Consider the following 22,645-nt stretch of genomic DNA (forward strand, 5'->3'; position numbering starts at 1 on the left):
GCCCTGGATGGCCTGGAACCATGCCTGTGATGCGGCACGCTTGGGGCGAGTGGCAACGGTTGACTCAACAGTCGTTCGATGTACTTGGTATCTGTTTGTAAGGAGACAACTTGAAGACGTTCACCGTGTACTAGTTGCACAAGAATATCTTCATGAAAGCGAAAGCAAGTCGCCCGTGTCTGTCAGTGTCGAGCGTGCAGCTGCCGTGATCAGCCTGAGTGCTCATCCGAACTTGAACGACACTTCACCGTCAACGGCGGCACTTGCCAAATTCGTCGTAACATGATATTTTCGAAAGCGGAAGCGCCCGTGTCCAAAAGCGGAATCACTCAAGAACTACTCATAGAAAACATTGTAGTGAATCTGTATCGGCCACAAAACCTGGTGTCTATGTCAGAGGGTCTATAGCTGAGTTAGATGATAGCGACACGTCTCCCGCGTCTTGGCAGCTTTCATTTTTGTAAGTCCAGGTACTTACTACCGTCCAAGCCTGGTTCTGGTAGGGCCGGGCGTTGCCGAGCCTCGTTCCTTGTGCCACAACGCCTTAAACACAGCGCCATGGCCTTTCAATCCACAAATTACGGACCGGAAAAAGCTGTCTCTGGTGTGCAGACTGCGTTCACCGTCACAGTAAATTTCCAAAGGAGGACTAACTTGAATTATTTACTCAGGTGACTAGTCGATACTAGTACGCTTGGCAGCGCATCTGCCAGTGGTCAGACAAGAATGTCCGGAGCGCGCAGAGGATGAGATCGAGAATGAAGGGTCTACATTTCGAATTTGAACGCCAACACCGTGACACCCTGACGCACATAAACAGAACTTAGTACGAAACAGAGTGTCGGAACACTACTCTGCGGCCTGCCGCAATTGCCCATCCGCGCTGAAACGCTATCAGACTATGCCCAGTAAGGACTTAGATCCATATTGAAACTAGTACTGACACGACATGCATAGTAACAATGTAGAATGAACCCCGACGCCGAGCGCAGATTTCATCCAACGCGTGGTGAGTCTGTCTATGTAGCGAAGACGCCGCCGAAGTAACGCACAGCCCCTTCAGTGCCGCGGACTATTCCTCCGATTGCACCGTCCGGCCGTACGATAACAACCAGGAATTCATCCCTCCGCACCTGATAGCCTCCGTGCGCTTGCCCATCTCGGTCGACCACGGACACATCGGCATTATCGAAAGTCGCCTGAGAAGGTATGTCATCGGCGTAAACCAGAACCGTGCGCAGGAGCTCTGGCGGATACGCTCCCAGATGTGACACTACTTGCTCGGCCTTCTCGGTACCGTCGCTGAAGATTAGCGCGGTATGGTAGGACGGCCCGAAAATGTTGAACAGCGAGGTCGACGTTGTCTCCTGCTGGCCTCCAGCGCCTCCGCCGGAACGGAGCACAACGAGCCCAGGCGCGTCAGGAGCACGCTCGCCCGCTCGCACGATATCACCTACGCAGGACTTGAGCACGCCGTACGGGTCGACGGGCGTATCCTCCTTTGGAATGCGTTCATCGACCACGATGGAGCTCCAGCGATAGTTGACGCCCAACATGTGCAGCTCGCCGCCGCGGTACCAGGCCTTTTCGCTGTTTGTCCCGTCGCCTTTAGCGCGAGCCGCTTCATTCAAGAGCCTGGTAGATTTCTTGAGCATCTCAGCGATGACCGGGAGACGCTCTTCGGTGTAGGAGTCGAGTAGGGAGGGGGCTGCGACGCCTTTCTCGACCAGGGCGAGCTTCCACCCGAGGTTCACCTGCAGAGAGCTCTGTCGGTAACGAAAAAAATGAACATTCCCTTGAGAGAAACTCACGGCGTCCTGTATGCTCGAGTTTAGGCCTTGTCCGCCGAATGGGCTGTGGATGTGCGCGGCATCTATATGCCATGGTGTATTGAGCACTACTCTGTGACACACTGTAAGCATAGTAGTCGGCGACTCACCACCAGCCACGAACACCCGGCCTTTACGGAAAGTCTCGGCCATTCGCACATGCGGCCTACACGTAGACTGTGTCAGAATGTCCAAATAAGAAGAGCAGAGCGTCGGTACCTATATTCCGCAACGTAGCGGATTTTACCCAACTCAATGTCAGTGCGGCCAGTACCGACTCTGAGGACTCTCTCCAGTTCCGCCCGCTCCGCAACGATCTTCGCGAGGTCTAGGCGGCCCCCCAACATCAAGAAGTAGATCGCGTCATCCTCCGTTGCACGGAGCATGACCCTGTCGTACATTTCAGCCCGACGAAGGTTCTGCAGGGCACAGTACTCTCACAGGATAGTGTCCATGTCCCCCCAGTAGTGCCAGTGCTATGCGAGGTCATCAACCGAGCGAAATTGGACGACATATCACGTACTTTGCGGTCGAGCCCTTTGATTTCGATGTCACCGATGACCAGGTGCTGTGTGACGCCCAATGTCTCGCCGTCGAAGAGAAGACCTAGCTGTTTGCGGACGACACCTGCGTCGGGTACATGACGATCAGACTGGGTACGGTGATCCTTCAGCCAAACACCAAGGTGACTACTGACCTCTGGCTCCATCAGTGCCGATCAACCAGCGGCACTTGATGGTTTCTATCGCTTCTTGATCGCCATCCTTCTTCAGGACATGCGCTAGGACATGGTCGACCTGTGGCTGAATGCTGTACAGCGCCATTCCCAATTCGACCTGGCATGCATCTTGGTCAAGATGGTCACGCAAGATCTCTTCTGTGTGGTTTTGTCCCAACACGACTGCGTTACTCTGCGACGCAGTCATTAGTAATCCAACCGAATTTGTGAATGACGTTCGATTGATCGACGCACGTAGGGCTTGGACGGAGTCGGCGCCACCGCAGGATCTAGCGAAAAGGTCATGATGGGCTCAGTGCCCCCCGGAAGTCTGTACACCCGTATCGGGACCACCCCCATGGACTTCGCGCGAATATCATCTAGCACGCCTAAGAAATTCAGGAGCTCCTGCGAGCGAGGCTGGCAGAGACATCCAGGTCACCCAGAAATCAGAAATCACAGCCCAACGGACATTATCCACGCCTACCATAATGCCTGCCCCGCGCTGTCCGACGTGGGCCCTCGGCTCTTTCTCGATGATACGGACTGGTATGCCATTCTTCCGCAGCGTAAGCGCGGTAACGAGCCCTGCAGGCCCAGCTCCAACCTACGTAGTCATCGGGGGTGAGTGACGGTCATCAAACGAGTATTCGTACTCACTATCAGCACTGGCACTATCGATTCGTCGGGCATGCTGAATGCGGTGTGGTGGATAGTGGGACAGCAATGAAGCCAGGCTTTTTAATGTGAGTTGTAGACCGAGCTGATGACATGCCCCCGTACGGAGCGTACAGACCAAGGCGTGGTGGTAAGCCTCCTGACGCAGAAGAATGCAGACCTGACCGAAAGAATGACACACCATCTCATCACTTCGCGGGGTTTCCCATGGCATCGGCTGCGGCGGTTGGTGCCCGTCTAAATCGATGGGAACCGCTTGTGACTCGGATGGGCATGCATCCGTTGCTTTGGAGAATGAGTTGCGGGATTAGGCGGCGACTTATGCAAAAGAAGATGATAGCTGACTCACACAAGCCTCCGATCGACTGATACAGAATGAAAGGTTGAGAAATCGAGCCGCCCGGATGACACGCGTCCCTGGGGCATTGGGACTACTCATCCTGCGAATTTGTTAGACTTCCACAGGTGCATCGAGACGGCATAGCTTCCGACCGGACATAGAGGACACACACGTGAGGCGTCCGCCGTTGGACTTGAAGACTCAGTATTTACCGAGCCTTGCATTCGTCGGTAATCGGAGTCCTGGTTCGGTCTCACTGAAGACGACGTTCAGCTGTTTCACAGTGGCAGCTGACTACATACTCGTAAGTTACAAGCATCTTCATCTCCTGTGTAGAGCACAAAGCACATACCCATATAGTTGTATTAGTTCCGAAGCTTACATCTCGCTTGCACAGCTGACAGCACGTAGACGCAATCTTTTGCGTCGGTGCTGCGATAACAAGCCTCGTCAGCTTAACCGCTACACCGACCGTCCACTCCTCCAGAGTCGCTTTAGGCGACTACCTCTAGTTCACAGAGGCAGTACGGGCAGAGGCAGTAGTACCCTCGCAGTGACGCTGCCCAAACCGGATACGCCCATTGCTTCGCGCGCGCTCGCGGGGCTTACCACCCTGACCCATTGGAACCAGCTGTGGGGATGGTGCACCTAGACGGTGCGTGGGTGGGAAATGGAGGGTTCACCGGATTCACCTCTTCTTGTGCCACGTCCATGCACGGCCGCGGTCCGTCGTTTGAACTCGTTTCCGAACGGGCTATGGACCTCCTCAACGCCTTGGCGACGGGCCAACCATAGAATGTGACTGTAGGCACCGTAGAGTCGTAGAGTCCAGTAGAGCAACTTCAAGAATTCATATTCTGGCCATGGACCTGGGCGGAAGTCTTCTGCAAGCTACTAGAGTACTTAGCTGCATGCCAACTGCCATCCCTACGCCACTCGATATTGTTCGGACCACAGCGCGATCACGTGATGCACCACACCGCGACCTTGCCAGTGCCCGGCTCACGGACACTTCGTCCATCTAGTACCCATCGCGATATACCTCTGCTGCTAGTTCCGGCCCAAAGATATCCTACGCGGGACGACGCACCCTCAAGGGAGTGCACAGTGGCTATAACTTGACGACCTCCGGCGGCGCGTCGACGCCCGGGTGTTCCCCCTCGCGTGATTGAGCGGATATTCGACCTCTCCTGTCCAAGAATTGCGCGGACCTCCATGCATGTAGGGAGCAGCTCAAATATCACATGGCGATACTTATACAAGAAGTGCGTCGCGGACGGGACAACAGGGTGGACCGTCGTAGGACGATGGCTGTCGTATGCGTGGTTCAAGGACTACTCGTTGGAGAGAAGCTATGGCGAGCCCCTGTTGTGTGCACAACGTATAGCACGGCCGTTTGCGGCACTGCGGAGTGTGCGAAGATTTGACAAGAGTTGTCTAGGCATCGTGACCTGGAAATATCGGAGTAGGGATGGCGTTGTATATCAACGAAGACTTTGTGAGTGCAGCATCCTGCTTCTCGCGTCGGTATCTCACGAGGTGAAGCAGGGAGGAGACCATGATGTAAACTATCCGAGATTGCCGCTCAGCAATACTCTTCATCAAAATCATCGTCGTTCTCAGCCACACGAAAGTCTGTCGTCATACGCCTGGTGTCATATGCGCTCTCACTTGCCGCTCATATTGTTCACCAGATAACTCCGAGAGGCGATGCAGCAACCAAAGGTATACTTCGAGAAGTGCAATCCCTTGTACACCCTCACGGCGTTACAATGCGCATACAGTGACGTGTTCTGAAACAAATACAGCAAAAAGGACCTCCGACTGCGTCACTGTGGTTAGAACCGAGTACCCATTAGGGTTCCGCTTCCACCTCCAATGGAAGCTCAAGACGTACCGGATGCTTGGACGCCACGACTATCTCGAGCCGTTTACTTGCTCTTCGGGGGCTCAGCGCAGCCGCACGCGGGGTAGGTGCAGGAGCCGCCGTTGGCCTGGACGTTTGCGCAGGTAGCCTTGTCCTGTCGTGCCATCCACCGTCAGTCCCTGCCCGTGCATCAAGGTCAATGCCAGGAGATGATAACTCACAGACATGTCGATTCGATGATGTGGTGTGCGAGGTGGGTGGTGAGATGTGGTGGTCGTGGACTGGGGCTTGACGGTGCGTCAGCGTTCCTTTTATACCCTCTTGGCTTTGGATTGGGATGACCGATGTCCGTGTTCTGTATAGTGTTGTGTTATACGACAGTTACTATTGGGCGACTGGCGCCGCCAATGGTTACGAGCGGAACAGTCACGTCGACGGGAAAGCGGAGAGGCTCGACGCATGGTAGTCTCGGCCGGCCGAGTGTAGGTAACTGCCGCTTCCCCGTTCGCTCGATGGTCCGCGATAGAAGCTATCTCCACCTGCGCTGGGATCTCTTCATGGTGGCGCTTTATCTGCGGTCAGGTTCACACCGGAAACCATCTTCCTCGATCTTCCATCACAGATAGCACCACTCTTCCACCAGCACCAAAAGCCCGACTTGCAAAATGGGATGCTTGTGGCTGTGCCCTAGGCATAGTACTGGCATGAGTCTCACTGTTGAGAAGGACCTAGTCCGGGACGCAACATGACGTGACCGCGCAATACGGTCGCATTGCGATTGCGATTGTAAAATTATGCCACGGCCCACAGCGGTGTTCACTGTGCATAGTACACATACAGCGTGAGTCTCACAGCGCATCCATGTTTATAGACACATGATCCCAGTCACACGCGGCGATGCGTACAAAATGGCGAGCACCAATGGCTGTGTCTGGCGTTCATCAGATCATTATGGTACGCCGCTGTACTGCAGAGCAATTGTACTCGGTCATTGTACTTGAGATCCAGTGTACTGACTGTTTGCCGCACAGGATCCATGTGAGAATGGACAGAGCGAAAGTGTAGAGCCACATATAACACACCTGTTCTGCTCTGCCGCGCCTGCTCATGCAGTCCATTGAACCTCGACGACCCCTATCACTCTTTCGTTGGTGGCCTTTACACAATCTTTGTGCACGTTACAGGTCTGACTCACCTTCTCCTCCAGCTGCTTTGCCATGGACGACGTCGAGGCCAAGGGCCGTAAACGCATACGCGACCTGGAGTCGGAAGGTCCCCCGGACCTTCACACAGCGAATCAATCAGAGGAGCCTAAGTCCAAGTCGCTAACCCTGTCCGAAGCGCGGTGCGTGAAATCTATAGCAAAAGACTCCTGCTCTAATCGTCAATATTTTGACCCACAATATCAGAAGCCGCACCAAACTAGCGAAGCTGTCTTTTCTTTTTCTTTTTCCTTTCTTTCTGAATCCCTTTATTGTCCGCGAGGGCCGAGCCCTATGTAGACAAGTGAAGCTGTCTACAGGAGGCGAGCCTCATTCCTTGGCGGCTGGAATGGCGGTAGATCGTCAGGGGCCTCCTCACGAGTCGGAGCTGATGGCACTGCGGTCGGACCGGGCACTCGAGCAGTCTGTCGACTTGGACATCGGTTTGGATCCGTCTGTAGGGGCTGGGGAGCCTTCTGCCACGGACTCTAGGATCGCCAGCCATCAGGTTCAGGACGATAGGGACACGACCACCACTGGAGCCCCGACTGCCGAGACTATGACAGACAGAGAGTGCCATCAGTGCCACAAGAGGGCAGCGCAGAGATGGGCCCTTCTGCGGCGGTACATAAATTTATGGTATGTTGTAAGTGGTGGTCGTTATCCGTATATGGCTCATTGATCCTTATGCATATTTTAGCCTTGGCCAAGGGACCAGCTATTGTGAAAGGAGTGGGGGCAGCTAGTACGAACTGTAAGAGACACGGAGTGACTCAGTCTCGACGCTGTATGTTCGAGTACTTGTATTATTGACAAACCTGTAAGAGACACGGAGTGACTACAATATGTGAGTCAAGAACGACGTAAGGTATCGGGATACTACTCACCTCAGTCTCGACGCTGTATGTTCGAGTACTGAGGTGTACGGAGCGAATGCGAGTGAAAACGCGCGCGTTGGCGCTTACGTAAGGAAGCGCCGGAGCGATCGTACACTAAAGGTCCTTAGGTATTCTACTGGTACTCTATTACGAGAGTCCGTCCATTCTCCAACACCAGCCGCGTGTGATGGAGAGGGCAAGAAGGTCATTTCGTTCGGATCTTCTCGAAATTAGCAAACACACCTGATTCCGCATCGCTTCCGTAGCGGAGAGCAGTTTTGTCAATCAGCACTCGTGGACATGGCGGGCGCTGCAGTCCGTGCCGCAACGGTTACATCCTCCAGTGACAGCGACTTGCCTAATATGAGGACAAGCACTAGTAGCAGCGTGGACACCGAACCGCCGCCATCTCAAGTTCATTTCAGCGATTCCAAGTGGAGGCATACTAGTAGTACAGAGGTCAGGCCGTCAAACTCGCAGAGGATGGACTCTCCTCAATCTCATTCGGAAAGAAGCGAGCTCCCAGGCCCGCCAGATCATAGGTTGGCGCATATAAGCACCTTCGTAATACACGTCAAGGTGCGTGAAGTCACCCGGTGTCATCATACCACACGGGATGCATCGTGCCCTATCACTCTATGCCAGATGAGACATATCTTCATAGGTGCTGAACGACAGTTTGTAGCTCTACTACCAAGGCGCTGTGCGTGGAATGCCAATCAGATCGGACCTCTCCTGGGAGGATTTCCATACAGCGGTCCTTGCGAAGTTCGGACATCCGCCCACTGGATTGCGCATGCAGTTCGAGGACGAGGATAATGAACGGGTGAGTCGCACAGTAGTCTCTGTATATCATGACAATGTGAACTGCACGGGCTGATCGGGTGTGCACAGGTTGATCTGCAAGATCTGACGGACTATGAGCTTGCCATCTCGATGGCTCATGCAAATATTCCACAGGGCAGGAAAGAAGGGAAATTGAAGATATGGTGTACCGACGAGCACCATTGATCACGGCGTCCTGCACCGTCATTGCCACCACCACGAACGAGGCATCGCCTCGTCAAGATGGACCGACGTACAAAATTGTAGCAAAAGGCTTCAAAGTCTCTCCCGTTGAGTATGTCATTGTACACTTTCCGAAGGCTGCAGAATTAGACCCTGCTACCGCTTGTAACATATAAAAGCGATCTAGGACAAACCAATGCATACACCGAAAAAACCTACGCCCAGGGTTTCGATGGCCAATGTTCTAGTCTTCCCGTCTTCGATGCTCATCTCCTTCAGGCCCGACAGCACAAACTTTTCACCATCACCGGAAGCGGTCCACACATGAACGTAGCCACACCAACACTGGCGTCGGGGTAGAGGGTAGACGTGTTCTGTCACAGTGTACTAGTCACTTCCTTTTTAGCCTTGCGTATACCATCGTAGGCGTGCGATGTGGGCTTGACGTATGCGACTCGGACCACGGCAGGCGCGGGGGAAACTACGCGGGCATCGTGCGTAGGAGATGGGGTTCCAAAATTCGACCGGTTGACCACGGAATTTAAACACTTACTGATGACTTACTGTACCCAATGCGCACACTACAGTAATAGCTCGCTATCGTTCAGTAATGTCAACACTCCCGGATTTGGCGTGACGTCATGGTCATCCCAAGTCGCCTCATGGAGTTCTCCAGTCCATCCCAGAGATCGTCTTGCTGCTCATGCTCTTGCTCTCAACCGCCATCTTGTCCATCCCCCCTGATTCCTCATTTTTCTCTTCAGAAAATCACATGGGCATTGGCAAGTGAGTGTGCAGTGGCTTTAAGTTTAATGGTGAGTAGTAGTAGTTGATCCTGAATCATAGAGCACAAAAGTGCGAGAAGGGAGAGCTTGGGCCCGAGGGTGTACTCGGATAGTCGCATGATAGTTTACAGTACTCGTTGGCTATGCCACCTGCCAGCTGCAGTGCCCGAGTGCCTCGACTTGCGCATAGGCGCTTGAACTTCAAGGAGTTACAGCGGTTTTCAGAACTATGCGGAATCGCGAGAAAAACGAAAACGCACCTCGGGCACTGGGCCAGCGCCCCGAGCCACGATTAGATTAGATGCAGTCCGAGTTAGGAAGCCATTAGATTGATACGACGCTGCGCGTCCCGCCTCTCCGAGCGAGCGATGTAACAAGCTTCAGGGTGAAGTCGACTGTGAACAAAAATGGGAAGGGTATGTAAATAAGGCATGCAGAGGTCTGGTATCTTTTCCCCATCCAATGACCATTCACTTTAGCCTCGGATGGAACCACTTGATCAAATTTATTATTTACTCAAAAAACCAACAGAGCTCATCTAGCAATGGTCCTCGCGCTGCACCGTAATTTTGACAGCCAAAGATGTGTGTAAATCTGTTTGTGCTCCACATTTACCCTCGTCATAACACCCAATGTGCACAACATTGCCCTTGCCATGAACAACAATATAGTATACTTACATTAATTATCAATTCATCACAGAATGGGTCCTGCTTGATGTGCTGCTTCACTCCGGATTTCATTCATTCATGTCTGAAAGTCAAAAGATCTTGTTCGCGGACTGAATGTATATGTACTACTTACATTAGAGCAACTGAGTCGTTCGTACTTACTGTATGTTGTTCACATAATCAGCTACCCATACTTTGTATATATGCTATATTATATACATTGCGCGCCGCGTATTGTGAGCTCTACTTTTCCACCGTTTTTTCTGCTGCATTGGTGCATCAGCGTAGCTCGCTGCCATCTTGTTGTCATTTACATGTAACGACTGTGATTTCGTATGCCTGCTGACCGAAATGGCCTAGCTTATCAGTTCCAGATTTGGCCACTATCTAATCTAATCGTGGCTCGGGGCGCTGGCCCACTGCCGCCCAGTGCCCGAGGTGCGTTTTCGTTTTTCTCGCGATTCCGCATAGTTCTGAAAACCGCTGTAAAGTTGACGTTGACCTGCACGCCGGTGGCTCGCTCTTCTTTCATTAAGCTTTGTCTCACTTGCGACTCATCGGCATTTCTCTTTATCACCCGACTGGAATCACTGTCACTGGATGCTCACTCACTGGCACGAGTCGATCTCTCGCCCATTATGATGTATTGCAACCTCGTGCGTGTACTACGTAGGCTACCACCTACTGTCTAACACATTTGACAGAGCTCCGAGCAAACGCGATTTTTCTTGGCCGAGAGCGTGTCAGCTGGGCCGGTGGTCCCTCTAGAAACTGAATCTTGATTTTGCTAGCAACAAAGGGGCCTCGGCCGTTCACGTTCATTTTGCAAGTCGGAGGTCGATAGATCCGGAGTGCCGATGAACCACGATCGCGTCATCCAATTCTGAGTCGCAGTCTTACCCGCCAGTCAGGCTTTGCTCTGCACCTTTTCAGTTGTCTCTCACTAACTTTGAGCTGTTTCGTTCCTTTGAAGCCCAAGAGCCTCTCAGCTCGCCTCCGGATCACTTCAAACAAGTACCATAGACATTTGATCAGACAGATCAACATCATGTCAGCACGCAAAGTTTTGATGTTACACGGGTAAGCCACGGAGATCCATGGATAGGCAACCTACTGAGCGTTGACCACGCCATCGGTTGCGTACATGCGCCAGGTATGCGCAGAGCGGGACCATCTTCAGCAAGCGGGTGAGAATCACACTGACGTCCGTGCGCCCCAACTGATCTCTCTCGCAGATGGGTGCTTTCCGCAAGACATGCAACAAAGAGTTTGACTTAGGTGCGTCGATGCATTGATTGACAGCCCTGCTACCTGATCCCCAGTATCATGGCAGTCTTCGTGGACGCCCCTCACGTACTGACGCCGGTCGATATGGCGTACCTCACGTCGCAGTCGCCCGAGTCGTCCCTTGATAATCTCGGCGCTGCAGAGGCGACCACTGAGACGGACCCCGTCCTCGCCCCGCGTGGTTGGTGGCGAGTGAACGAGGATCGGACGCAAACGAACGGGCTCGAAGAATCCCTCGCCGTGCTACGAGACGTGCTTGCGAAGGACCACTATGATGTATGAGGGTTTCTTCAATTAGCCGGCAGCAATGTATGACGTGAATTTGTTGTTCCAGGGAGTATTTGGGTTTAGGTTTGAACTGTCTTCCAGGGATGACTGCGTACAGTGACAACATCTGTCTATCAGCCAGGGCGCCGCCATGGCAGCTATCCTCGCGGCCTTGGTGCGCACATCTTCCGAGACATTGAACCAATCGCTGACTTCATCATGGACCCTGGCAGCTCGAGAAGCCGGCGGTGCATCCGCCATTCTTGATCAATGGGGAGCCGCCCCATCCACCTTTGTGAGTGTCGAGTACCAATGCGTTTGCCTTGTCTCTCAGTACAGTTGCCGTGCTCCGACGTGTCCGAGATTAATGAATCTGTTATCCCACAGGCAGTTCTGCGTTGCCGTAGCAGGCTTCAGGCCGGTTAGTCCGCTCTGCGACGTCATCTTGTTACCTTCGTATCCCACGCGAAGCCTGCACATCCTGGGAAGGACGGATGTCATCGTCGTCGAAGAACGGTCCAGGACGATACTGGATATTTCGAGTAACAAGCGGGTCGAGTACCACGATGGAGGTGCGTGCCTCCGTCTCGCACGTGTGAATGACGGGGTTCTGACGATTCGGTGGCCATGCATTCCACGCCCGCAGGTCATTTCGTCCCCTCCAAGGCGCCGTGGCGGAACTTCATGCGCAGCTACCTTCGAGATCCTGCGGGAGACGTGCCTTCCCCGGGCTCTGCAGCACCGTCACAGGACGCTTCGGGAGCCTCGACCCCCAAAGCGTCCGGTAGCGCTACCCCTAGCGCTTTATGACCGAAGAGAATCCTTCCGGAAAGAAGGCGTGGCACAGGCCATTCGGCCGGCGTAGATCGTGCGGGAACTCAGCAGGCCGATATTCGACCTTTACATGGTCCGTGCATGGCTTATCGCGATAGAACATGTAGATGCGACCTATCCCATACGCTTGGACGCGTGCTGCAGTCGTAGAACTGTCGTTCAATGTCCACGCCATGCTTTGATCGATATCATGTCCGCCTCCGAGAAGGCTGTCCAGCACACTATGATGATCATTAGGAGGCCGAACAAGACATGTCCATATCCCTTTGCATAACCCCATGGCAAAGCCTGTTCGGGGCCCGGAAACTGGCTGAGAATTAGGCAGAACATGTGGAAAGCTGGGTGGACATGCTCCAAATATGCCAAGATTCACCGATGACTGTCACGGAGGGCGAAGCCCTCTGTGCTCCTCCTTCCTTTCCTCTCGTCTCCCTCTCCGTCGCTGCGCAATGCGCATGTCCAATGATAGTCCACTTAGTGTGAAGGTTATTCCTTGAATAGTATTGCTGCAGCTATGCCTGTTCGGTAGGCATCATTATGATGACCGAGAGCAGTATTGAATTGGCCATTCATGGCTCTCGAGTGGGAGTCTATCAAAGTTCTGTTCTTAGCTGCAGCTGGCTGCTGTCAAGGCTTCGAATCCGGGGTAAAAACGCGTGGTGTTAATGTACCTGGGTCGCTTATCCCAATTAGGAAGGCTAAGCTATATTATGGCGGAATTATCTGGGGTTATAGATCTCAACATCAGCCACGCGGTTTGTCGTCGACCCCAACTCTTCTTGCTTTTACGCGTCCACCATCGTCCATCGCTGCGTTGGTTACGCGTCGCTCCCCTCAACATGACCTCCTGGGCTCCCACGCCGACCGGATTGCAAGAAATCCTGCAAACGATCCATGAATCCACCGATACTCAGAACGCCGCAGTCCAGAGGGACATTACCCATGTCAGTTCATTTGCGCTGTTCATCGCGTCAAGATGGCCATTAATGAACGAGCATCGCTAGAAACTCAACAATTTCACGCGCGCACCAGACTACATCGCGTATCTGGGGCACATCCTGGCGGCCATGCCCCAGGAAGAAGACCGTATCCGAACCATCGCTGGATACTTGCTCAAGAACAATGCGCGACTCATCTTGCGCTCCGCTCCCGATGTCATGGAATACGTGAAGAAGGCGGTATTACTAGCCTTCGACTCCTCCTCAATCATGATTCGCAATGTGGCGGGCCAGGCGGTCGTTGCATTCTTGGGCACGCTCGAGCCTAGGAACTGGCCAGAGTGTTTGTCTCACCTAGTTGGTGCGCTCGATGACCAGGACTTCGACAAACAAGAAGTGAGTTTGCTAGTCCCTCCCGTGGCGTCCCCATTGTGTGGACTGAACGCCCCGCTCTCCGGCGGCATGCTTCGACATCATCCATCTGATGACGGGCGGGAAGATGTGTAAGCCGGACCCGGCTGCGCTACTTGTATAGCTTCCCCTCAGCCCTTCGTTCGCCGCTGCAGGCGTCCGCAGGACTGCAGTGCATCGACTGGTCTCCGTTGATCCTAGCCGAGAACATGTATCTGATGTTACTTCTATCATCAGGCTGCCTTCAACGTCCTCGAGAAGGCCTGCGAAGACTACCCTCGAAAACTCGACGTCGAGATCAATGGTACATGGCCGCTGGAGTTCATGATTCCCAAATTCCTAGTGCTGTCGGAGCATCCTCGCGCGAAGATGCGCTCACATGCCATCGCTGTCTCTCGTACTTCGTCCCATCAACTGCCAGGCGCTCTTGCGCATATCGACACGTTCATCGCCTGTCTCTTCAAGCGCGCGTCGGACGAGGACCCGTCCGTGCGTCGGCATGTCTGCCAGGCGCTCGTTCTCCTCCTGGCGTCGCGCCCCGAGAAGCTGATGCCCGAGATGAACAACGTGGCCGAATATATGTTGTATTCAACGAAGGACAAGAACGAGAACGTCGCGCTGGAGGCGTGCGAGTTCTGGCTCACGTTCGCCGAGGATCCCGACCTCGCGCCATACTTGCATCCTCTGCTGGGTAAGGTCGCGCCAGTGCTACTGGACTGCATGGTCTACGGCGAGGACGACTTGCTGTGGCTCGATGCGGATGCCGAAGATGCAGCCGTACCGGACAAAGAGACCGATATCAAGCCTAGGCATTACAGCGGCAAGGCTCATGGGTTCGAACACGAGGGCGATGTCGAAGGCGCTGCCAAGCCTCGCGTAGGCGCGTATGGGGAGGAGCTTGAAGATGAAGATGACGAGGGTTTCGACGATCTTGACGATGACGAATTCGCAGAGGAGATGTCGACGGAGTGGAACCTGCGCAAGTGCGCAGCTGCTGCTCTTGATGTCCTTGCTGTGAGATTTGGCGCAGATTTGCTCAACGTATTACTCGAATCGTTGAAGCTCAAGCTGTGGAGCGAGGACTGGCTCCAGAGAGAAAGCGGTATCCTGGCCCTGGGTGCAATGGCTGAGGGTGAGAGTGTTCCTCTGAACGTCGTGGATTAAATCTGACTCTTCTGCAGGATGTATCGACGCGGTTGAACCGCACTTGCCCACACTTGTTCCCTACCTGATCAGTATGCTGAATGACTCAAAGGTACATTAATAATTCAATTATCGGTGCATATACTGATTACTTCATAGCCACTCGTTCGCTCAATTGCCTGCTGGACTTTGGGACGATACGCGAGCTGGTGTACTCAGCCAATCTCAGAGGAGCACCGCAACCAGTTCTTTGTTCCCATGCTTGAGGGTGTAAGTGTCTCTGCAATCCGCCATGTCGCTCGCATGGCATCTTCTGACACTTAATTCGGCAGCTTCTCCGTATGGTCCTTGATAATAACAAGCGTGTGCAAGAAGCCGGATGTAGTGCGTTCGCTACGTTCGAGGAAGATGCGGGCCCAGAGATTGCCCCTTACCTCGAGCCCGTGTTGCGCAACCTCGTGGTTGCGTTCGATAAGTACCAGCATAAGAACATGCTCATCTTGTACGACGCGGTTGGTACATTGGCCGATGCGGTCGGACCCGCCCTTGCGAACTCGACCTACGTCGAAATTCTCATGCCACCATTGATAAAGCGGTGGGGCCGATTGAAAGACGATGATGAAGATCTTATCCCTCTCCTCGAGGTCGGTGCATACTTGCCACTTTGTTTCGTTGCTGATCAGCTGACGTTGTGGCAATAACCTTCCAGTGCTTGGCTTCCGTTACTATCGGCATGAGCGCTGCCTTCGCTCCGTATGCTCCGCCCGTATTCGAGCGGTGCACGAGCATTGTCCACAAGGCTCTCTTGCAATACCAAGCCTATCAACAAAATCCTGAAACGGATGAGCCGGACAAGTCGTTCCTCGTCGTCGCGCTGGACCTGTTGTCGGGCTTGACGCAGGGCTTGGGCATGGCCCTCGAACATCTTGTCAACAACACTCAGCCGAACTTAGTTTCGCTGTTGACCATTTGCTTGAAGCATCCTCAAGCGCCGGTACGGCAGTCGGCGTATGCGCTTGTTGGCGACATGGCGATGCATTGCTTCCCCTTGCTCAAGCCGCACACCGCTAATATCATGCACGAGCTCATTGAGCAACTCGACCCGGAGCCGAAGGTCGAGTTTGTAAGCGCTTGCAACAACGCTGCGTGGTCTGTTGGAGAGATTGCATTGCGATATGGCCGTGGTGAGTACCTCACTCGCTGATGTAACCTCCTTTGTCTGACATTCCTGCAGACGATCCTGAGTTTAGACAATGGATACAAACTCTGATCTCGCGATTGGTGCCTATCCTCCTTCACCCGAAGGCGCCTCGCAGCCTCCACGAGAATGCTGCTGTCTCGATCGGCCGCATCGGGCTCATGCACCCTACCGTCGTCGCCCCCGTTCTTCCCGAGTTTGCGCAGATGTGGTGCCAAGCCCTCTACGAGATCCGTGACAACGAAGAGAAGGACTCCGCCTTCCGCGGTCTTTGTACACTCGTGCAGCACAACCCCGCTGGAATCACGAAGGTACGCAGCTGTTCATGTATCCCGAGTGCGTTTTGACTAAGGTCGTCTTGCAGAGCCTCCTCTGGTTCTGCAATGCCATCGTCCGATGGAATCACCCATCGGCGGAGCTGAACAGCATGTTCCAGCAGCTCCTCAATGGTTTCAAGCAGCACGACCCGCAAGGCTGGGCAGCCCAGGTCGCGACGTTCCCACCAGCAATCCAGGAGCGGCTGGCGCAACGTTACGGCGTCTAATCGCATGACTGCTTGCATACGCGGCTGGGGTTTCTGTCTTGAACATATCGCATCTTGTACGCATAGTCCTCGTCCTGTCCTTCCGTTGTGCGCTGTCCCGAGTACCCGTGTCAATCGTATCCCTCGCATTGAATTTTTACGTAGTGTAGTCTTTCGCATATCGTCCATCACTTGGCTTGTTTAGGTAGCACATCGTAGGTACACATCCTTAGGTAGCATTAGTAGTTAGCATCTTCTCGTAGCAATAGCATTCAGTAGATAGCATCGTAGGTAGCATTAGTAGGTAGCATAGTAGGTAGCATTACAACTCTTCATCGTCCGCGCGCTCAACAACCATCATCGTCGACTTGCTGTTCATTACTGTATTTCTAGACAGATTCCCTAACACGAAGCGTACGTGCATCCGCTCTTTGGGGTGCTCGGGCTGTCCTCGCAGTATTTTAGTACTTATTGTGCGGGAGAAATTGAGAATGTCTGTATGCCTCAGCGCTTCAGCGCTTCAGCCTTCAGGCAACGGGCAACACGCGGTCACGTGATTCCAACCTGTTCACCTTCATTGGAACGTTTCTTGAAGCTGACACTTACAACTTCGTTCAATGACCTGCTACTACCTCATTCCAGTTCTAGATATGTGGTAGGCTCTCAACATTCAACGTGCAAAAAACTTCGGTGCTGAGGCTAGTCAGCCTGTGTTATGATCGAGCAACAACTATCAATCCTCGAGGCCGCGGCGCGCATATAGCCATCCCTCTGATCCTATGTACGCATACACACAGAGGGGCAATTTCCAAAGCTTTGACGCACGCCTGACAAGTCACGTATATCGGGTCTACAATAGATGTGGTCAGCGCTATGTATCAACCGCGGCGCATAACTGCAGAGAGTTTCCTACAGATGTGCTTCGTAGATGTCTGTGGTTTGCTGAAATCATGGTCAGAATTGCATTACAAGATCACCTTGACGACGTCTTGGGCTCACACATAGTAGCTTGCAATTCCAACGCCATTGCAACAAGGGCGCTAGCCGGCGCAGGACCATCCGGGATCGTACAGGCGAGGTTCAATATTGTCACCTGTAAGTCCACTTTGGATGTCGTCGGTCATACAACCTTTGCAGGAATATGGTCAGTACAATTTGATATTCTACTGACAGGAACGGACCACACTGACCGTAACACGCGGCGGTGCAAACCGCACAAGCCGCTTAAAGGCGTGCCGACTTGTATGCAGACATAGGCGTGACCCACCCATCCCAGGTCTACCGGTGGGCAGTGCGGCGCGGGCTGCGGTCGCCTGAGTGGGAACCGAGCCCAAGAGGTCAGTCCTTCACATGCTTCTTGCTGTTTCTTAAGAGCAGCCTTCACGCTCTTGATTGCGTTTTCCCTCGCAGTGACCAGCCGCTTCGCTCTGCCGATGTCCAGAGACTCTTTCAGGGAATCGTAGTTCGGTGCCTTCTTCGTCGTGGGTGCCGCGTCCGAAGTGCTCGCCGTGGATTTCGCTAGATCTGCCCGTAGAGACGCAAGGATATCGTCGAGTGACATCAGCGTAGCGATCAGGCTATCCATGTCGTCGTTCACCTAAAGGTCGGCAGACCTCCCGTGCGCAGGTCTCGAAGTGTGCGAAGCGAATAGGCCCTAGCATAACGCCTCCATACCTGCGACGGTGGATTCACGACACAACGTGAGTGCTCGGAGCAGAAAGCTCACCATCTGCTCACGATAACCACAGCGTCGATCGTACTCTCTTCCTGCATGACCTTCAGCCCTTGCTCCCGCATGCTGCTCTGCGTCGTCCACGCTGCCGGTCCGCAACTCGAAGTCGTCGGGACCGCCCAGCCCGCTCTTCCCGGTTTCAAGACCATACACCGCCATGCAGCAACCTCGTGTGTAGCTGGCTTCGACCCGTGTACTACGTTCTTGACATGCGCATGAACTGCGTGGGCCTCTTCACACTCGCGGCGGCGTAAATGTTGGCGACGAAGATGGACCCGCGGTCTCGAACGTCCTGCGAGGTGGCGATGCATTCAAAATCGACTGCGATGGAGGCAGCCCCAGAAAAGATCGAGGGTTGTGTCTTTTTGGCCAGACATGGATGCTGCGCGAGGGCATTGTTGTCGGGTCAACCGATGCGTTGTTGTTCATTTGTCCACCGTTGCTGACGTAAGCAGCCCCTGGCGGGCCGGCGCGGCAGTCTGAGACTGCTAGCGCTGGGCGTGGGCCGCGACCGCCACACGGCCATTGTTCCCCAGGGGCTCCCAGGAGCTCCTCTTGTTGTTCCACAGCTTTTCGACAGCTACGACCACGACGTCCTACACCACCCAGTCTCTCCTCCCCTTTCCTCTCCTGGACTGGGCTCCGTTCTTTCCCTTCAACCACGCCGACATGGCTGCAAATATCACTCAAGTCATCAACGAGGATGCCTCGCAGCGGACGCTGGCGCCCGTAGCTGTGGGCTCCCAGGTTGCGCTAATGAGCATAATCTCGGTGCGTAGATTCCGCAGTACCACGTAATATGTCATGCAAACGGCCGTTCAGTTTGCTACCATCATCTTCTTCAATGTCTTACGACCCAGAAACAAGGTGCGTCGAGGGGATAGCTTCTGGCCTGCACGGTGCTCACCGCAAACAGATCGTCTACGAGCCAAAGGTCAAGTATCATGTTGGTGACAAGCGACCACCGCGGATGTCGGATTCCATGCTCGGATGGCTGCCCCCCGTGCTGCACACGAAAGAGCCTGAGCTCGTCAACAAGATTGGGCTCGACGCCGCAATCTACCTTCGATTCCTCCGCATGCTGCGTTGGCTGTTCACCGCGCTCACCTTCATCTGCTGCGCCGTCCTCATGCCTCTAGACATCGTCTACAACCTGCAGAACATCCCGACCAAGTCGCGCGACGTGCTCTCAATCCTGACAATCCGAGACCTCTCCGGATGGCGGCTCTGGATCCACGTCGCTATCATGTACATCGTGACGGGCATTGTCACGGCGTTTGTCTGGTATCACTGGCGCGAAGTCGTGCGCCTGCGACGCGAGTGGTTCCGCTCGCCGGAGTACATCCAATCGTTCTACGCGCGCACCCTCATGATCACGAAGGTCCCGAAGAAACTGCAGTCAGACGAGGGCATACGCGCAGTCTTCCAGTCGGTACAGGTTCCGTATCCGACGACGTCCGTTTCCATCGGTCGCAGGGTGGGTCAGCTCCCGGAGCTGATCGAGTTTCACAACAACACCGTGCGCGAGCTCGAGGCCGTTCTCGTGACGTATCTCAAGGACGGCAAATTGAACAAGGAGCGTCCGCAGAAGCGACTGGGCGGCTTCATGTGCTTTGGTGGACAAAAGGTGGATGCCATCAACTACTACATGTACGTGTTCCTGTTGGCCCTTGAGCTTGGATGTTGACGCCTCGCAGGGCGAAGCTCAAACGGACGGAAGACGCTGTGGAGCGCTACCGCGAGCAGATTGACTTACGCCAGCCAGAGACGTATGGTTTTGCGTCCATGGCTGCAGTCCCGTACGCGCACATCGTGGCGAACTTGCTGCGGGACAAGCATCCTAAGGGCACCACCGTTGCACTTGCTCCCAACCCTAAGGACATTGTGAGTGCTTTGTGCCATCAAGTTGCATCGCACCCACGCTTATTTCCGTGCAGGTCTGGACGAACTTGAACAAGTCGTCCGCGGAGGTTGCGCGCAACCGGACCATTGGCTGGGCCTTCCTCGTCTTGGTGTGTTTTGTCAACACTGTTCCGCTCTCCATCATCTCCATCTTGGCAAATTTGGCTTCTGTACGTCGCTCCTCGCAACGCAAGGCCTCCTATATACTGATGCATTTGATGCGCACAGCTGACGGCATATGTACCGTTCCTGGAGGCGTGGGCAGTGAACTCCAAGGCAACGTTCACGGTGATTTCTGGTGTACTGCCTCCCGCGGTGTCGGCACTGTTCGGATACGTGTTGCCTATCATCATGCGCCGGCTCACGAAGTACATGGGAGCTTACACGCACTCTCAACTCGACCGAGCAGTCGTTGCGCGGTACTACGCGTTCCTGGTCATCTCACAGCTGATCATTTTCACCTTGATTGGAGTCATGTTCAGTACGTTGTGCTTCCACTCGCCTCGTGTGTTCATCCTCACGTCTATATAGACTCTGTGACACAGATTGTTGACGAGATCGGCCGTCACAAGAGCTTCAAGGAAATCATTGAGAACCTAAACAGTACGCGCCGATGGTCTTCCTGCACGACCAGGAACTGATGGATTTGGCAATCAGGTCTTCCCGGTCTCATCACCAACACTTACATTGACCAAGCATCATACTGGCTCACCTACTTCCCGTATGTACCACACTAAAGTCGACCAGGCCGTAGCTCAACGCACCCGTGCTGCAGGTTGCGCGGCTTCCTATGTGTCTTTGACTTGGCACAGATTATCAACCTTGTCGTCGTGTTCATCAAGAAAAGTATGTCGCGCGACCACTATCTGCTTGTGTAGGCACTGACTTGCATGCAGCCTTTTTGGTCGGACACCTCGCGAAATTCGGGAGTGGACACAGCCACCAGAATTTCAATACTCGATCTACTAGTGCGTTAATCATATACCATCTGGTGAGGCACTGACTGACCGTTCCTCTGATGCTAGTTCAAACCTAGTGTGTAGTTTTGACACATGTTTTCACGATGGTCTTGTTGACTTCGGATGTAGCTTTTCATGGCGACCGTCGGCTTGTTCTTTGCGCCTATCGCGCCGCTTGTCACCGTTGCGGCGATGGTGGTCTTCTGGATCTCGTCTTGGGTGTACAAGTATCAGCTCATGTTCGTCTTTATCTCGCAAGTCGAGACTGGTGGGGTAAGTCGTCTCAAGATGCAGTCGCGTCAAACTGAAACCAATACCACATTGCTCTTGCCAGCGTTTGTGGAACGTCGTCGTGAACCGGCTGCTCGCTTCCGTCATCCTTATGCATCTCATCATGATGCTCAGTGCGTGTTCCCAGCACCTAAAATCTTGTGGGCAAGACTGACGATTGGCACTGTCCGCAGCTATCGGCTTCAAGTTCGGATTCGGCACCTTCAGGTGGATAGCCGCTATCCCTCCTATGCTCATCACCATCGGGTTCAAAATCTACTTGACTCGGACGTTCCTCCCCGCATTCCAGTACTACATCCCGACCGAAGAAGAGCTCCGGCAGGCGGCCGTGCACTCGAAGCGCTCCGACAACCTGAACAACAAGCTCGAGAAGCGATTCGGACACCCGGCGCTCCACCAGGACCTGTTCACGCCCATGGTGCACGCGAACATGACGCACCTGTTGCCGGAGGTGTTCGACGGCAAGATCGGGAGCACGAAGACGGCACTGGACGACATGGGCGGGAACAAGGTCGATGCCGCCGTCGTGGGAGGCGTCAGGATTGCTGGTATCGAAGAGGTTAGTGCTGGTGCGATTCATGCTTCACATCTTCCTGCTGACATGCGATCCGTAGCACGACCTGGAGTACGATCCTTCGCTCTACCGGCGCGACCGTGGGGAGCTTGACTGGGACCAGCGTTCGATGGCGTCCACAACGATGCTAAACGACAACAATTCCATGGCACAGCTCAACCTTGCAGGCCGCGGCTCACCCGCGCCGTCCAAGATGGGCGGCCACGACCGCTATCTCGCCAGCGGGCCCCAGCCCGAGATTGAGATGGCACGCCTGGATTACGACCAGCAGCCTTTGCTGCACGCTGCGGTGAGTGCCCCTGGCAATCCCCTCTGCTCTGCTTGCTGATGGATGTCGCGGAACAGCAGACGCCTGGCTACTACCAAGCAGAGGCTGCAAACAGAAGCATGGCGAGCTTTTCGCAGCACGGTTCGCCGTACGGCACACCGCAAATGGAGCACCCACCGCCGATGCCGCCGATGGCCGTGTCATACGACAACCGTGTAGATCAGGGCTACCGGCAGGCACCTGTATATCGGCCAAACCCATCGCATAGCGATTCGTGGCGACCGTGAGCGTGCGATTCGTCGCCGCCGCCGCCACTGTCTCCCTGCTGTACCCCTTGCCATG

At 54.1% G+C, this 22,645-nt stretch overlaps 7 protein-coding genes across 7 annotated transcripts; 5 read left to right on the forward strand and 2 right to left on the reverse strand.

The window, feature by feature from the left end:
- Nucleotides 1–1,019: 1,019 nt before the first annotated feature.
- B0H18DRAFT_1121651 (monooxygenase) lies at nucleotides 1,020–3,240 on the reverse strand (the record flags this gene model as incomplete). Its single annotated transcript, XM_048034367.1, has 10 exons — nucleotides 1,020–1,766; nucleotides 1,812–1,873; nucleotides 1,940–1,995; nucleotides 2,049–2,219; nucleotides 2,271–2,305; nucleotides 2,353–2,456; nucleotides 2,527–2,740; nucleotides 2,803–2,967; nucleotides 3,035–3,154; nucleotides 3,208–3,240. The coding sequence occupies 10 exons, from the start codon at nucleotides 3,238–3,240 to the stop codon at nucleotides 1,020–1,022; spliced, it is 1,707 nt and encodes a 568-aa protein (XP_047890497.1).
- A 3,233-nt stretch (nucleotides 3,241–6,473) lies between these two features.
- Nucleotides 6,474–7,438, forward strand: B0H18DRAFT_1022714 (uncharacterized protein). Its single transcript, XM_048029601.1, has 3 exons — nucleotides 6,474–6,588; nucleotides 6,649–6,804; nucleotides 6,851–7,438. Exons 2-3 carry the CDS (start codon nucleotides 6,650–6,652, stop codon nucleotides 7,314–7,316), a joined length of 621 nt encoding a protein of 206 aa, XP_047890498.1. The 5' UTR covers nucleotides 6,474–6,588; nucleotide 6,649; the 3' UTR covers nucleotides 7,317–7,438.
- A 232-nt stretch (nucleotides 7,439–7,670) lies between these two features.
- Nucleotides 7,671–8,870, forward strand: B0H18DRAFT_1022720 (uncharacterized protein). The gene is made up of 3 exons (XM_048029602.1): nucleotides 7,671–8,091; nucleotides 8,198–8,338; nucleotides 8,407–8,870. Exons 1-3 carry the CDS (start codon nucleotides 7,813–7,815, stop codon nucleotides 8,521–8,523), a joined length of 537 nt encoding a protein of 178 aa, XP_047890499.1. The 5' UTR covers nucleotides 7,671–7,812; the 3' UTR covers nucleotides 8,524–8,870.
- A 2,154-nt stretch (nucleotides 8,871–11,024) lies between these two features.
- B0H18DRAFT_880671 (FSH1-domain-containing protein) lies at nucleotides 11,025–12,340 on the forward strand (the record flags this gene model as incomplete). Its single annotated transcript, XM_048040790.1, has 9 exons — nucleotides 11,025–11,056; nucleotides 11,130–11,163; nucleotides 11,212–11,254; nucleotides 11,310–11,539; nucleotides 11,598–11,614; nucleotides 11,669–11,705; nucleotides 11,764–11,825; nucleotides 11,918–12,102; nucleotides 12,177–12,340. The coding sequence occupies 9 exons, from the start codon at nucleotides 11,025–11,027 to the stop codon at nucleotides 12,338–12,340; spliced, it is 804 nt and encodes a 267-aa protein (XP_047890500.1).
- Nucleotides 12,341–13,132: 792 nt separating this feature from the next.
- Nucleotides 13,133–17,084, forward strand: B0H18DRAFT_1022746 (ARM repeat-containing protein). The gene is made up of 9 exons (XM_048029603.1): nucleotides 13,133–13,308; nucleotides 13,369–13,698; nucleotides 13,951–14,845; nucleotides 14,895–14,968; nucleotides 15,016–15,126; nucleotides 15,189–15,500; nucleotides 15,566–16,040; nucleotides 16,091–16,365; nucleotides 16,419–17,084. The coding sequence occupies exons 1-9, from the start codon at nucleotides 13,204–13,206 to the stop codon at nucleotides 16,596–16,598; spliced, it is 2,757 nt and encodes a 918-aa protein (XP_047890501.1). The 5' UTR covers nucleotides 13,133–13,203; the 3' UTR covers nucleotides 16,599–17,084.
- A 771-nt stretch (nucleotides 17,085–17,855) lies between these two features.
- Nucleotides 17,856–18,835, reverse strand: B0H18DRAFT_1086273 (uncharacterized protein; the record flags this gene model as incomplete). Its single annotated transcript, XM_048032019.1, has 6 exons — nucleotides 17,856–17,890; nucleotides 17,928–18,101; nucleotides 18,175–18,251; nucleotides 18,304–18,539; nucleotides 18,575–18,630; nucleotides 18,796–18,835. The coding sequence occupies 6 exons, from the start codon at nucleotides 18,833–18,835 to the stop codon at nucleotides 17,856–17,858; spliced, it is 618 nt and encodes a 205-aa protein (XP_047890502.1).
- Nucleotides 18,836–18,978: 143 nt separating this feature from the next.
- Nucleotides 18,979–22,590, forward strand: B0H18DRAFT_880648 (uncharacterized protein; the record flags this gene model as incomplete). Its single annotated transcript, XM_048040787.1, has 16 exons — nucleotides 18,979–19,080; nucleotides 19,132–19,176; nucleotides 19,226–19,959; nucleotides 20,007–20,193; nucleotides 20,247–20,381; nucleotides 20,440–20,692; nucleotides 20,743–20,814; nucleotides 20,869–20,932; nucleotides 20,987–21,061; nucleotides 21,108–21,179; nucleotides 21,237–21,246; nucleotides 21,300–21,443; nucleotides 21,505–21,574; nucleotides 21,635–22,020; nucleotides 22,076–22,324; nucleotides 22,381–22,590. The coding sequence occupies 16 exons, from the start codon at nucleotides 18,979–18,981 to the stop codon at nucleotides 22,588–22,590; spliced, it is 2,808 nt and encodes a 935-aa protein (XP_047890503.1).
- Between the last annotated feature and the right edge of the window lie 55 nt (nucleotides 22,591–22,645).

Source organism: Fomitopsis serialis (assembly GCF_022376445.1).
Source record: "Fomitopsis serialis strain Sig1Antser10 chromosome Unknown B0H18scaffold_64, whole genome shotgun sequence".
Taxonomy (NCBI): Eukaryota; Fungi; Basidiomycota; class Agaricomycetes; order Polyporales; family Fomitopsidaceae; genus Fomitopsis; species Fomitopsis serialis.

Bases quoted from the DNA above. Each gene is read 5' to 3' on its own strand.
- B0H18DRAFT_1022714 (XM_048029601.1), top strand. From the start codon at position 6,650: ATGGACGACGTCGAGGCCAAGGGCCGTAAACGCATACGCGACCTGGAG. The intron at 6,805-6,850 runs CTGCTCTAATCG...CAGAAGCCGCAC, and splicing joins AAATCTATAGCAAAAGACTC to CAAACTAGCGAAGCTGTCTT.
- B0H18DRAFT_1022720 (XM_048029602.1), top strand. From the start codon at position 7,813: ATGGCGGGCGCTGCAGTCCGTGCCGCAACGGTTACATCCTCCAGTGAC. The intron at 8,092-8,197 runs GTGCGTGAAGTC...GACAGTTTGTAG, and splicing joins CCTTCGTAATACACGTCAAG to CTCTACTACCAAGGCGCTGT. The intron at 8,339-8,406 runs GTGAGTCGCACA...GGGTGTGCACAG, and splicing joins AGGACGAGGATAATGAACGG to GTTGATCTGCAAGATCTGAC.
- B0H18DRAFT_1022746 (XM_048029603.1), top strand. From the start codon at position 13,204: ATGACCTCCTGGGCTCCCACGCCGACCGGATTGCAAGAAATCCTGCAA. The intron at 14,969-15,015 runs GTACATTAATAA...ATTACTTCATAG, and splicing joins GTATGCTGAATGACTCAAAG to CCACTCGTTCGCTCAATTGC. The intron at 15,501-15,565 runs GTCGGTGCATAC...ATAACCTTCCAG, and splicing joins ATCTTATCCCTCTCCTCGAG to TGCTTGGCTTCCGTTACTAT.